Source organism: Erpetoichthys calabaricus, chromosome 1 (assembly GCF_900747795.2).
Source record: "Erpetoichthys calabaricus chromosome 1, fErpCal1.3, whole genome shotgun sequence".
Lineage (NCBI taxonomy): Eukaryota > Metazoa > Chordata > Cladistia > Polypteriformes > Polypteridae > Erpetoichthys > Erpetoichthys calabaricus.
The window spans coordinates 174,313,861-174,329,287 of NC_041394.2; the positions used below are offsets into that span (position 1 = coordinate 174,313,861).

The 15,427-nt window shown below is 39.3% G+C and overlaps 1 protein-coding gene across 2 annotated transcripts in view; it reads left to right on the forward strand.

The window, feature by feature from the left end:
• reln (reelin) overlaps positions 1-15,427 on the forward strand; it is a 147,449-nt gene that overhangs the window by 70,181 nt on the left and 61,841 nt on the right. For both annotated transcript variants that reach the window (XM_051919109.1, XM_028808741.2), the window contains exons 19-35: positions 3,291-3,452; positions 3,820-4,056; positions 4,331-4,523; positions 4,836-4,948; positions 5,430-5,567; positions 5,997-6,183; positions 6,331-6,536; positions 6,841-7,012; positions 7,116-7,316; positions 7,761-7,996; positions 8,097-8,254; positions 8,711-8,918; positions 9,554-9,630; positions 10,641-10,799; positions 12,307-12,495; positions 13,482-13,755; positions 13,988-14,128. In XM_051919109.1, the coding sequence (XP_051775069.1) occupies positions 3,291-3,452; positions 3,820-4,056; positions 4,331-4,523; positions 4,836-4,948; positions 5,430-5,567; positions 5,997-6,183; positions 6,331-6,536; positions 6,841-7,012; positions 7,116-7,316; positions 7,761-7,996; positions 8,097-8,254; positions 8,711-8,918; positions 9,554-9,630; positions 10,641-10,799; positions 12,307-12,495; positions 13,482-13,755; positions 13,988-14,128 (3,051 nt within the window). The remainder of the gene's footprint in view (positions 1-3,290; positions 3,453-3,819; positions 4,057-4,330; positions 4,524-4,835; positions 4,949-5,429; positions 5,568-5,996; positions 6,184-6,330; positions 6,537-6,840; positions 7,013-7,115; positions 7,317-7,760; positions 7,997-8,096; positions 8,255-8,710; positions 8,919-9,553; positions 9,631-10,640; positions 10,800-12,306; positions 12,496-13,481; positions 13,756-13,987; positions 14,129-15,427) is intronic.

Consider the following 15,427-nt stretch of genomic DNA (forward strand, 5'->3'; position numbering starts at 1 on the left):
AAAGCACTAGTTAGGATGTGATGAAGTGATCATGTCTACAGAAGGAAGGTTCAATAGAACCCTTCCTCTCATACCTGTATGCTTGTAAGACATAACTCATTTCTTACTTAGAAGTCCTTTCTTGGTTTTTAGCGATGATCTTTGTTAACTAAGGTGTTTCATACAACGTTTTGTACCTGAGCAGGAATGATGATCTGTTTTTTGGGTGATTAGATTCAATATGTGTGAATATTACCTACAGCCAATGGGCCTATTAAATGAAGGAATGATAAAAGGAATTCAGAGAATATAAATGTGTAGACTTCAGCAAGAAAAATAAATCTGATTTGTGTGCTTTCTGGAGAGTGTCAGGGAGATTTTAGATTTGGGGTTAAGAGAAGCATAGCATCATAATATAAGCATCCTTACTGTCACTGATCTGTAATTAAAAGCTGAGAAAATTGGAAAGTGAAATGAATAAAGACGAACATATTAGCAAATACACTTGAAAGTGTGAAAAAAAAAGAATTTAATAAGTGAAAAGATGTCAGTAAATGTGGCAATGGGGTCCCTCTGTGAAAATACTTGAATTTTCCTGTTTTGTGCTAAACCTATCACAACTAACCCCAGCATAAAGAAACTAAAATCAATAATTCAATTAAGCACATGAGGCAGTAGTTCATACCACCTACAGTACTAACATGAGCACAGGTTTTTCACTATGAACTAGCTGTTCCTTCATGGATTATAAGTAGCAGCAATGTCTCCAACAGAAGATGTACAGTAGACCCCCGTGAAGTTGTGGTTCAGAGTTCGCGGCCTCAGTCATTTGCGGATTTTTCCTTAGAACCTATCTAATAATTATTAGCGGAAACCGCAAATATACTCCGCAATTTTTATGTCTTTTTTCGTGACAATACTGTAATGTAGAGAGAACAGGAAACAACTGTAGCGGAAACGCGGCTTGGGATGGTGAAAGTAGCCAATAGAATTTGAAACTGCGACTCCCAGCAGTCCCTGCAGTGGCTCTGATTGATCTTCTACTGAGGGTGCTGGGGCTATTGGGGTCAAAGGATGTCAGCGCAGCTTTTACAAAGGGAGCCAGTGACCAAAAGCAAAAAAAAAAAAAAGTTTTTGTCATTTGTGTTTCAAGTTTCTGTCTCTCTTCCTGCCTTCTGTTGGGTTACCTGTACTTATTCATTTTGTCCTGGATCGTTTCGTGTTTGGTGTCTGCATTGTCTGCCGTCTGCCTGTGTACATGAGGACTGTAAGTGGATTCATGGCCATCCTACAAAGAAAGAAGCGCTCCTGAACACGTCTTCACCATTTCAGGAACTAGCGGTAGGACTATCTTTACATTCCCATTCAATGTGCGGATCTCTGGACTATCTATTTTCATCATTACATTTCATCCGTTGCCATTTTTCATGATTTACTGTGTATGTTTTGTTGATGCTTTGTTGTATTTAATCTGTAATTGCTGTAAGGGGAACAGGGCTGGTATCGTTGTTTTCATTTATTTCATTTGTTTTCATTGCATTCTTTATTTGCTGTTTGATTACTAGATTGCTTTGTTTTTGTCTCTATTTGTGAGTGCGTGCGGGTCGGGTCAAGGCTGGGTGCGTCCCTGGAATCTCCACCATAAAAATAAATAAATCGCATATTTGACGTGTGGCACTGGACCGCTACAGCATTTCTCCTTGCTGCTGATTGACTGTGATGCATCTCCAGCTGAGTGTTCTTGTGTTTTCCGTTTTGTTCCTCTTAACTTTTAAACCGCCACAACCAGCTATAGTCGTTTCCCAGTGCCATTTGCAAGCACACAGGAGCTGACTTAAAAGCCTGAACAGCACCTGTCCTTTTCAGCTGATTGCTTTGTTTCTCTCTCCTCCCCCAGACATTCTCTGCTTCTGTTGGGGGTTGTGCTCCCCTATGATGTTTGTCTATTCTTTACTTGATAACTAACTGCATACTGAGCTTGTTTTGCTTCTGAAAGAGACATGTTTGTTTGTTTGAAGTGTTTGAATAAAGTTCCTGTCTCTACAATCTCATGTGTTTCTGTGCAATTCTGTGACCCAAGCATGACACACTGCAGCCTCACTGTCTCTGGGATTAAGACAGCGTCAGCGTTTACCTCTGTGTGTTTGCGTGCTGCCAGTTCAAGCACAGTTGGCTCGGTGATTTACTTATTGTTCCAGTAGTTTTTTTAAATAGTTTTTACAGTTCATTAGCAGTGTGTAAAATCATCAGTGTTGCAGTAATTGTGATGCTCTTTGCATGGAAAAAAATGTGTTCTATTAAAATTTCACTCTTTCTTTGTGAATTGTGACGTTTTTCTTAAAGTGCAGCTAAAAAGTATTTGGCGTCCAGGGATGCATTAACCCCCAAGTATGTGGCAGTTTAAGGGTTAAAGCCCCAAGATGCCGTCAAAACGCCCTGCACCTTCTATGGCTTCTGGCAATGAAGACGTGCTAGCATGAACTACAGCACATATAGCGGTAACATTGGTATTTTACATTCTAGCACTGCGGGAGACATAGCAGTACAGTATACAGGTTTACCTTTGCATTCTTTTTTTTAGGTAATGTATTAAGCTGAGTTCGAAATTAAATGAAAGTTTTTGGGGGAATATTTAGTGTTTAAACTATAAAAATAGGCATTTTTTTAACCACATCCAAAATTTGCAGTTTTTCACGATTCGTGGGTGCTCTAGGAACGTAACCCCCGTGAATTTTGGGGGTGTACTGTACACCTGTAGAAAATTGAGTAACACTACTTCCTTTCCACTTTCCTCAGCCTATATGTACATAGCATTGCCTTTCTGCTTTAGTTCTCATGATCATCCAGCTTTAAATCATAGTATGATCCTGCCCCCTCTTCCCTAGGCACTGTGTGATTTGTAGACATTCAAAGTAGTTTTAGTGATATTTTTAAAGATGAATGTTACTGTTTTTATGATAATTGATTCCTATCATCAAAGTCTGTAAGTATATAGTATTACTCTTGTGGAGTATTAGTAACAATATAATAGGACGTGACGGTTGCACTTTCCTAATACTTATAATGCATACAAGTGCAGCACTTTTAATTTGTTGATGTCAGCCTTTGCTTCCTGTTCATCAGTGTATTCTAATTGTCTCAAGTTGATTTTGTTGGAAATAAATATACTGTAAGTGGCACACTCCTTCAGAATCATAGAAAAAGAGGCTGTTTAATACAAATCAGTGATCTAGCAATCATCTGCACAGGGAGCCAAAATGATTGACTTTTTGCTCAAAATTCTTTGTCATGTCTTGCCATTTTTCATACAGATATTTGCAATTCACCCTACGTCTGGGCAGCCGCAGCAAACTGAGTACCTGCAAGGCTCCTGACCAGGCAGGAGAGGGTGTCCTGCTCCACTTCTCCTTCGATAACGGGATCACTTGGAAACTCTTGCAACATTTTTCTTACCGAGGCTTTCATGAGCCCAGGTTAGTCTCATATGTTTATGGGATGCAGAAACTCACTGACTTAGTAGGTACACAGTGACCACTACACCAGTAATCAGAACACCAAAGACAGCCACTTAGACATGCTGACAATCACTGCAGATAACAGAGAAGCACCTCCTGATTTCCACCACCCCAGTCTGAAATACAATTACCAGTACTTCTCATGTCAGGGAGACACCTCTTTTCAAGTACTGATTAGCCCTATAGAAGCATGAGACATTTCATTTTGAAACTCTGGCAAATGTTTGATGGATGAATACAGGCCCTTCAGACACATGTGATGCAAACTGTTGGCTTATTACGTCGGAATTGCATACTACCATCTCTCTCTTTGGCTTTCCTTCAGAATTGTGTCTGTAGAGCTACCCGATGAAGCTAAGAAGTTTGGAGTCCAGTTCCGCTGGTGGCAGCCCTACCACTCAGGTCGTGGTCAAGATGTGTGGGCAGTGGATGAAATTATTATGACCTCCATTCTCTTCAACAGCATCAGCCTAGACTTTAACAACCTGGTAGATGTCACACAGTCTCTGGGGTTCTATTTAGGAAATGTTCAACCTTACTGTGGCCATGACTGGACACTTAGGTAACTATTTATTGAATTTTGTGTTCATCTGTCTGCTGTTCAATTATAACTGCACATCTGCTGTTTTCTACCTTTGAGTCAACTGCACTGACTCCTAATTAAAAGCTTATGTCCAAGTGGACTAGTTCAGTATGTGTCATATGCTGTATTGCATAGGGCATTTACCTAGAATGTAATGCATAAAACAAATATGTCCTGTGAAAAGTGTATTTCACTTTGATAAATAGTATTAGAAATAGCAGCTGATTTCAGTCATCTGTCTTGCATCTGTCAGTTTCTCAGGAGACCCAAGCCCGGGTTCAAGTATAAGGTATGTGGAAACACAGTCCATGCAGACAGGTGCCTCCTATATGATCCAGTTTAGCCTGGTAATGGGCTGTGGAAAGGACTTTTCCCCCAACATGGACAACCAAATTAGTCTGGAATACTCTACCAACCATGGCCTCACATGGCATCTGGTTCAAGAGGTAAGAGTCTTATTGGACAGGCATAAAAAGATGAAAATGAAAGCAAAATGACACATTTTTGACATTTCACATTAGTTTGATATATGTAAAACATGTTTACTTTATTTTAGTTTTGGTGGCACAACTTGTTAGGTGTATAACAGATAAGCCCATGTATATAAAGTGTTAAGGCAACAGAAGGCCACGTAAGCAAATGTTGGGCAATTAGATATTGTACATGTGGCAAGTTAAACAATCTACAGATCTGAAGTACATTTTTTATACTGACACTTGTTCTTTTTCCATTATCACTCTAAAATGTATATGTACTAGGCTTGCCTTCCTGGGATGCCCAGTTGTCCCGAGTTCACCTCAGCCAGCATTTACCACCCCTCGGAATTTGCCAGATGGAGCAGAATTACTCTGCCACTTCCTCAGAAGACTTGGTAATTATCCTAGTTGTTATACTACTGACCTGTTAGTGGAGCTGTTGCATTCTTTGTTCAGATCCTGAATGAATGCCCTTTTGTTACTAGATGTATTTTCATTTCTAGAGCTGTGCATGTCCTCCTGTTTATCAGCCTATGACTTGTTGAGTCTAGCATTTTCCCCAGCCTATATTCCTATTAGGCTTGGATTCATTGACAAACTGCTGGTAGGTGGGGGGCAACAGTATGCTTGTGCAGAAGGTAGGCAGTGGAAAAGAAAGTTTGCATATAAACTTAGAGGCAGCAGTGATAGTGGTGGGATGGAAAAACTACTTGAAACTTTTGAATGTTTTCATTTTCTTATTGCCCTTTTTATGTTCTGTCTGCAACCTGTTGGTTATACAAGGGAAACATGCTTTCCAGATGTTTACTAGATGACTAACTCCCCATTGCCACTGGATACCCAGGCATGCAAATTGACAGCTTTGTTGTATTTCAGGTCAAGTGCCACCCGCTTTCGCTGGATTCAGAGCTACTACCTGGAGCAAGATGAGTGGGCTTTGGACAATATTTACATTGGACAGCAATGCCCTCATATGTGTCATGGTCACGGCTGGTGCAAACATGGTGTATGCAGGTAAGAGCATGTTTATGTAGCATTTAAATGCTTTGTGAATTGATATGCTGTGGATTGAAAGCTGCAGCATTTACTTATAATATGTCCTCTCTCTTCCTTTGTTTGTTGATTTACAACCATCTTGTGCATACTTTATCACCTTCTGTCCTCTCTCCCTCTCTCTTCCCATTTTGCCTTTGTCTGCTATTATGTTCTCCTGCTTTTTTTCCTCAATGTGCCTGGCTCTTTCTCTGTCCTTACCCTTCCATTTATGTGTTTTTCAAACTCCTTACTTACCTTATGCTATTCTCTTTTGCTCTCTGTGTTTATTTCTCTCTCTCTCTTTCTGTGTGTATGAGTATGTGCATGCTTTACTAATTTCTGCTTTGGCATTTCTGGTTTTACTGAATTTCCTCCTTATTTTCCTTACACTTATCCTAATCATCACAGCTGTGACGATGGTTTTACTGGTGTGGACTGCCAGCCCCAGACATCTCTCTCTTCCAATGTCATGTCAGATTTTGAGTTGAAGAATACTCTGCACAATACCTGGCAGGAAGTTATAGGTGGTGAGATAGTGAGGCCAGAGGAGGGTTGTGGAGTGATCTCCTCTGGATCATCTCTGTACTTCAGCAAGGTACCATTTAACTACTCCATATTCTAGTTTCATGGTGTTTATGCATGAGGTGGGCTGAGGGAATGCTTCAGATTTACAACTGGAAATCAAAGATAAGTGTTATTCATGTATAATGGCTGTTGGATAATCTCTTCTTCTTTGTTACAGGCAGGACGCAGACATCTAGTCAGCTGGGACATGGACACTAGTTGGGTGGACTTTCTTCAGTTCTACCTGAGGATTGGTGGGGACACAGCAGAATGTAACCGGGCTGATAGTCGTGAGGAAGGCGTGCTGCTTCAGTACAGTAACAATGGGGGCATCACCTGGGGACTTCTCGCTGAGATGTACTTCTCTGACTTCATTAAGCCTAGGTATTCAGCAAGTGGGGTGTTTGTGCCAAGGAATATAAAAGAGATCAAATGAAAGGCTTGAGGTACTATGGTGGGAGGATGTGCAGCAGAGTACAACTAACAACAGCCACAATAAGGAGAAATGTAAGAGAGTGATATTTCCAGTAATAGAAGCTAGAGAGTGCACAGGACACATAGTGCTGGGAAACCAGCTTGAACAGAACCTTTCAGTATTAGTGTTAATTGCTTACAGAATAATGGATGTACTTGGAAACACTATGATACTATCCAATAGTGCTTTTATTCTCTTCTCTATTTTCCAAAGATTTGTTTACTATGAGTTACCTGAAGCTGCTCGAACTCCATGCACACGTTTCCGCTGGTGGCAGCCACTGCATTCTGGAGAGGGCTATGACCAGTGGGCAGTTGATGACATCATAATTCTGTCTGAGAAGGAAAAACACATAATTCCAGTAATCCAGCCAACATTGCCTCAGGTAGCTGAGCCCATGTATTCCTTTACTGGCAACTAGTTGCTTTGGGGGTGGGGTGGGAGGTACTGCTGGGTCCTTACAATGCCTCTTTGTGATGATATTGCAGAACTTCTATGAGAAGCCTGCCTATGACTTCCCATTGAACCAGCTAAGTATGTGGCTAATGCTTGCTAATGAAGGCATGGAGAAAAATGCCAGTTTCTGTGCCACCACTCCATCTGCTATGGTATTTGGAAAATCTGATGGTGATCGTTTTGCCATCACTCGGGACCTGACACTCAAACCAGGTTACACCCTACAGTTTAAGGTAAAAAAGCAAAAGCTATAACTGTCCAGTTCTTCCAAGGGATACTCCTACTTGTTTAATAGCTGTTGGATTGTTGTCCTCTCATGTACTGTATGAACTTCACTCAGGTGCTTCCACCTGTCATTTCCAACTGTACCCAATTTTTCCTGGATGTGTACAGCACTCAACATTTTATAAAACAAAGGATGAATACCCACAGTCTAATCTGAGATACACATTGCTTACCATTTCTCATCTGCTGAAGACTGTGATCCATCATGCTCTACTTTCTCCAGACTTATTGTTAAACTTGCATTGAGTTTCATCTTTCTTTGTAACCATCTACTCAGTTTGACTATTGATTGTCCAACTCTGGCTTCTTTCAATTTATTTTGATCACACTTTATACTCTGTTTTATAATTTGAATTTCACTTTAAAAAGTTCACTTTAAATTTTTTCCTCAGCTTAACATTGGTTGCTTCACCCAGCATAACCCAGCTGCTCCAGTGCTTCTGCAGTACTCTCATGATGCAGGCCGCAGTTGGTCACTGGTGCAGGAGGGCTGCTATCCAGCATCCCCTGGTGTTCGTGGTTGCGAGGGAAGTTCCCGGGAATTACGGGAGCCAACAAGTTACAGTGCTGGAGATTTCGAGCAGTGGAGTCGAGTCACCATTGTTATTCCTCGTCCTGTGGCTGCTAGGTAGGAATAGGGGTGAGCCAGGCACATGTTGACACATTGTGGTAAGCAGATAGTGATTTGCACTTCCTGTTTTTCTTACAATATTATGTTCTTTCTCCAGTAAGACACGCTTTCGCTGGATTCAGGAGACCAGTGGCCATAAAAGTTCTCCACCTTTTGCACTAGATGGAGTCTACATTTCGGAGCCTTGTGCTAATCATTGTGGAGGGCATGGAGACTGCATTTCTGGTGTATGCTATTGTGATATTGGATACACAGGTAACTGCTTCCACTTACCAGTTTGTTAATGCTTGCACCAGTTTCGCTTGTGCCACCTGTCAGTCGATCCTCTTCATGCACCCAGTTCAATTTTCCATCAACTCATTGACATGACAGCTTCATAACCTCAGTCTTGCACACGCTAGTTATATTATCCCTCTGTTATTACCATCACCACACCTGATCTTTCGATCACACTGCATATGTTCCAATCTCCTACTGTCTTACTTTTATTATCCTCCTCACCACAGTCTTTGTTGTCGTCGTCGACTAACTACAGCCTGTTTTATTGCACTTGTCATTTTCAAACTTCCTCATAACATTCTCCGGTTCTTTCCATCTTGGCTTACCTCATGTCTTCACCTAACAATCTCACTCTCTGTGCCTGTGTACTGGTGATATTTATTTTTCTGAGAAGGATCCTGAGCACATCCTGTCTGTGTAACCTGCTTTCAGTGGAAAAGGGGACCTGTGTGCCCAAAGTGCCAAACCCCAGCGAGATGATGGACCACTTTGATGGGAAGCTTAGCCCATTGTGGTCACAGATCACAGGCGGTCAAGTAGGGTCTGGCTGTGGGATCCTCAGCGATGGAAAGACACTATATTTTAATAGCCCTGGACGTCGAGAAGCCAGGACTGTCCCCCTGGACACTACAAACATCAGGTTAGAGTGATATCTAATATTTATAATATTAGTTTTCAGGACCGTAATACTCCCTATATGTCACATATTTTAATTCATGGTTCCAAGATCTTTATTTGTATTAGCATCTCAGCGAGTCTTCCAGTATGAAGATTTTTAAATAGCACCAATATCTCATCCCATCTCTCAACAACAGATCATTTATCATGACAGCATCTCATTTCACCAGGTAGTCAATGGTATCCTGGATATAAGTTTGTCCTTTCATGCCAATAACTCTTGTTTCATTGATTAATTCTCTCAGATACTAACATCACATCCTGTCTTCCTTTAACAAGATTTTTGCTGGTTGCTGTAACTCATCCTATTCATTAGCAAAACCAGATCTTTATTGGTACCAGCATCTCATACTGTTCCCACTGACAGGAGCCTTACTGATCCACCATTTCATCCCATCTTACATTACCAACATCTTTACTGGTACCAGTACCAGTACCTAATATGTCATCCTCATTCTCTCACAACCTCTTGTGACACCAGAAAGAAGAGTAATAGCCCCATCCCCTTTTTGGTAAGTTTCATTGGAATTATCGGGATATCCTACGTTATGGTTAATTTGAGCTGCTGTTCTGTGTGTGTGTGTGTGTGTTCTGCAGATTCATCCAGTTCTACATTCGTATTGGAAGCAAGAATCTTGGGTCTTCCTGTAACAAACCAAGGACTAGGAATGAAGGTAACTTCCTAACTCAGATTTAGGTTTCTTTAAGACACCAAGGGATTTTCTAGAGTGAGATCTTCAAGATCCTCATTTTCTTCACTTTGGAATAAAACATTTATTAGGATTCTTAAAGGGCACCCTCCACCTCAAACATCAAAATCTTTAGCATTTTGTACCTGGAATGAGACATCTCTCCTCCAAAATACTCACCCCTTAAGATTATAGATTTAATTTTGTGAATACAATTGAATGTCCATCATCATCTAGCCAAATGTCCATGTCTGCTAGATGTGTAAAAGTTATATAACTGTATATAATGACTTAATTCAAATCATTAGTATTCCAAAGTTCCTACATACATTAAAATGTTTCTTTCTTCTTCTGGTTTCCTGTATACAGTATGTCTTCCCAACATGTTTTATTAGATCTACTATACAAGAAATAGAGAATTAGACAAGTGTTGTTCAATTGATTACTTTGCACAGTTGTAGATTTTTAACATGTGGTCTAGTGTTGACTACTTCAATAGCCGAGAACAAGCTCTAATTTTCTTCAGTTGTACTGCCATCTAGTGGCATAGGGACAGTTGGACAACCAGTTTGAAACTTCACACAGCTTTACAAAGTGCTTTGAGATTTTCCACACTATAAAGATCTCAGTATAGAATAGCAACCAATGAGATATAATAAAGACTGATGAACATATGCAGGCTTGTACAGATTTATAACTTGTTGCTTGATGACAAGTTTCCAAAATGAGTAGGTATGGTTTTCTTTAACACTGGCTTCTACCACACATTCCATCTATTTTAGAAAATAACTACTGTGTTCAGTTCTTATTTTGAGTTGTGAATTTTCTTTAGATATAATAAATTTAAGAGTAAGGGAATATTATTTGCCTTGAAAGGCCATTATGTTTTTATTACCGGCATCAAACATGTTTAAATCGTATTCAAGTCTTTAGGAATTAACATTATGATTGGTGGACTCAACATCAAGTACATGATCATGTTCATTTGCTTGTAGGAATTGTGATACAGTTTTCTGATAACAATGGCATCACATGGGAATTGCTGCGAGAACTAGACTTCACCTCTTTCCTTGAGCCACAGGTGGCTACTATCGAGCTCCCTCCTGAGGCCAAGACCCCTGGTACTGTTTTCCGATGGTGGCAACCTCTTCATGGTAAACCCTTAATTCCTAAAATTTCTTGTGAATATTTTAAGACTTAGGATATTCACTTACTGCACATCTGTAGGTATTTGAAGCTGAATCTGAAGAACTAGACTGATCTTTCTATCTTTCTTTTTCACCATGCTCAAAGTAACTGGCAAGTTTTTTGCCTTACTTTTAGTGAGACTTTAGTCACTGATATGAAATTTTATCTTGTCAAAAAAGTTTATAGTTTCTATCCAGATTATATGGTTTCCTTATTTTTTGTGTTTTTTTAAATAGAGGTCATCTTAAAATAAGTATTTGTATTTGGTTCTGAGTGTCATAAAACTGAAGGAATTCTTTTTTGGGGTGTTAGTATAGAGTTGTAGAAGGCTTCATAATAAAAGGACTTGGTATGAACACTGAAAGTGGGCCCCTGCATCTGAGTGCAATTCTTGGTGTTTGACTAATGTACACCAGTTTAATTTTGGAGGTACTACTCATTGTGCTGATTCACTTTATGGCTATAGACAGATTTAGAAAAATTTCAATGTGAAATATTTAGCTTTTTTTTCCAAATTAGTTAATCATCTACACTTCATCACCAAAAAATAGCTTTGGTAATGTGCAATTAATTAAATTCAAAAAAGCATTTAAAGAGTTGGTGTTCCAATGTGGAAACACCAGTTAATGTAGGGAAAATAGATAATGCAGAATTTAGAATTCAAGATAATGTACAGAATAATTGGGTTCTCTTCCAAAACCAGCATTAGCACTGATGTGTTCCTAGTTGCATCTGTTTGTCAAATGATGATGACTTCCAGTTGTCAATCTCTTTTTAATCCAGCTGGAAAGGAAGGAAGCGGTCGGTCCAGAGCTGGGTAGATGTGACATCATTGGACTTTGAGCAGGACTTCTCTGATCTGGGAACAGGAATGAAAATTGTCACTATAAATAGTGCAACCCCACTCCATTCCGTCCTGTATTCACTTAAATCTGTCCCCAAATGACATCCATTATGCCTGCATGTTTGATAGCAGATTGATTTCATTATGCATTTTTAGCAATGATTCACAGTTTAGTATAATTGACTTGTTTTTATTCAGAAAGCAGTCATACGTTCATTGTTTTCATATTAATTGCTATTCTCATATTGTTTAATGCATATAATTTAATCCAAAATAATTAAGTATGGCAGTAATTTACAAAATAAAAATGATATACTGTAGTATGATTTTTGACGAGTTCTGTTTTCAATTGTGTTTACTCACTTTTAACTACAATATTTCTTTCACTCTCTCTGTTATAATTCACTTTTTTCTCAGGCTCTTTCAACTATCATTCACTTTCCTATTTCTTCTTTCACTCCATGCTTTCCAGAGTTTGCTTTCTTGCTTCTTGTTGTAGCACACTTTCTTGCTTTGCAATATTTTTTACTCTCTCTCTCTCTTCAGACTTGTCCTGTCTATCTCTTCGTTTGTTCTACATTATCAGCTTTTTTTTTTTACTCTGTTTCTCTCTTTCTTGTTCTTTGTAGGGAAACAGTCCGCTCAGTGGGCTCTTGATGATGTTTTGATTGGCATGAATGACAGTTGTAGAATGGCTTTCCAAGATAAGTTTGATGGCTCCATGGATTTGCAGGTGAACTGGTATCGGATACAGGGTGGCCAGGTGGAAGTGGATTGTCTATCCTTGGACACAGCTTTAGTGTTCAATATGGACATTGGTAAGTCATCTGAAAGTCCCTAGGTAGGTTGAAGGCATCTGTAAAGAAGTACAAGTTTAATGATAATGACACTTTGACTGTGAACTAAAATGTCCTTTAAATGAGTGAAGGAGCTGGTATTTCATTAATTGCCCATGGACAAACTGAAACTATTTACATTCAAACAAACATGCCAGCTTGTTATTGAGGCCTTGAGTCAAAGGACATCCTTTTGCATCTTCATTCTCCAAATCTTATGGCTTATTCCTTACTATTGTATAGCTACAGCTACAGTTGCACAGTATGAGATTAGATCTTTAGATTGTTCCTTGTTATCTGACAAGAGCAGATTGTTTAGTTTTCTAATTCTAGTCTAATATTAACTCACAAGTATGTTTGTTTGGATTAAACTCCTCTGATGAATTTAAATGTTTGTGATTGGCATGGACTAGGTTATGTTTCAGTGGGACAAAATAGACTTGAGCTGAAGGACATGATATTTCATAATGGGCCGAGTCATGTGTAAGAGCTCAGCTATGTATGGTCCATTTCAATTAGTATGCTTATGGCTTTACAATACCTTACCCTAGGATGTACCTGTTCTTGCAAAGATGCTTTCCTTGCCATGGTGACTTGGAATAATTATGATCTCTAGTGGGCATGTTTTCTTAGAATAAAACTGATTCTGTATAATAGCTTTGTTGTGCATGGGCTCTCACAATTCCTTTGTTGTAATTCCAATGCTGCAGTTCACATAATAACTTAAAATGGGCCTGTTGTGGTAAACATAGTTGCACAGGATGTATTCAGTCTTTTACAGATTTTATATTGTGCATTGGTACTCATAATGGACTAAATCTAGTGCAGAGACCCTAGTGAGCATGAACATTTAGTATGAGTTTACCCTGATATAGATAGCTCTGTAGACATACCTCCACAGAATAACCCTACTTTATTAAGAATGATCTGCTCTGCTAATCCTAGGCTGTTTGTATCTTCACTCCTAGGAAAACCTCGTTATGCAGAAACCTGGGATTTCCACATTACCAGCTCCTCCTTCCTACAGTTTGAGATGAGCACAGGCTGCAGCAAGCCTTTCACTGATGACCACAACATCCAGCTACAGTACTCTCTCAGCACAGGCCGCGACTGGCATCTAGTTACACCTGAATGTGTGCCTCCAGCCATTGGTTGTGCCACTTACACAGAGAGCTCTGTCTATACCTCCCAGCGCTTTCAGAATTGGAGACGTGTAACTGTTTTCCTACCAAGTGTCACCATGTAATTCCCAATGTCTGAATGTCTTTCTGTATTTTTACTTGACAAACCTATCTTTACATTCCCACATTCTTGTCTCACTCTGTCAAAGCTCATCAGTTCCTTGATTGCCACCTAAAATCCTTTCACATTTGCTCATCTGCATCTTGATATCTTTTGCCCTGGCCAGCGCCTCAACAGAAAGCACCCATCTGTAAATGCTTTCTTTCATTTTGGTTTATTTGGTCTTCTGCAGTTCTCCTAGGACACGGTTCCGTTGGATACAGATGAATATGGGATCAGGCACAGATTCATGGGCACTAGATAATGTCCTTCTTACTTCTGGTTGCCCCTGGATGTGCTCAGGCCATGGGATTTGCGATGCAGGCCGTTGTGTGTGAGTATTGCTCTGTATAATGGTATATGCAGTATTCAGCTTCAAAGGATGTTTTAAATAGCAAATAAGGTTACAATAAAGTATCAGTCTAAAAACCCATGAGTTTAAAACAATTAAAGACTATGAGAACCCACACACATAGGAAGCTTGGGAACACCCTGATGCCAAACATAGAGAACAGTGGAAGGTAAAAGAAATTTGAAGAAAAATGATCTTGGGCATTATAAATCACAGCATAGTCCTTTTAAGACTAATATGAGAAGAAAAGTTCTGGAAACCAAGAGTGAAGAAGGGCATCTTTTAATTTGAAGTATGAACTTGATGAAGCCTTACAAGCAAGTCTGGGTCGAGAATGCATTAGACTAAGAGACACAACATTTAAATAATGTGTACAAGACATTTCCAACAGCATTTTAATAAGATCTCTGCAATCTCACACCTTTCACTGGGTTATGAATACAGATTAGTATTTTGGGGTGCTTGTATTAATAGCTTTATTACTTCACATATGAATTTGTAAAGTAACCCTAAGATTTGCTGACATGTTCTTCATCAGGTCTACTGTGGTTTTCAATTTATCTTTCAATTAAGGGTAATTTTTAATGCACATTTTTATTTTTAAGTTCAAAATTGTCTATGCTGTTACAGATGCATTATATCCATCTAATCCCACTTACAAATTCATGGCCTGAGAGTGCTAGTGCCAGGTTTGGTAGCATCTTTCACAATACATGATCTATCCCTAGACTGAACAGCAGTTCATCACAGAACACAACATAATGTATGAATGATACATCAATACTCACTCACTCCAAGCCACTTTAGACGGAATACCTAACAAAAAAACAAACATGCGTAGAGAACATACAAACTCCATATAGACAGTGACTTAAAGTGGAGGTAAACTAAGGACCTAGGAGCAGTCAGGCAGCAGCACTAATTACTGTGTGTGTAAAAAAAGATACTTAACATACCAATTGACATACAAAACACAAATATAATGTTGAACACAAAAACACCATGCAGCATGTACACAAGAATATACATACAATATATACAATGCATTTTTGATACTGTTAAGTTTTCAACTGTACAACTACTTTAAGTCAATTGCCTGCCCAGCCCAATTCAGAAACTCAGTAATGCACGGTGACAGAGCCAAATAATGGCAATTCACTTGCAGCACAATATCAATGACACAGTCACTCTAATTTCCTATTCCAGTATCATGAAGAATAACATGAAAATCTGACAGTGTTGGAAAATGCCACCACAGGAAACACAGAAGAGAAATTAAAA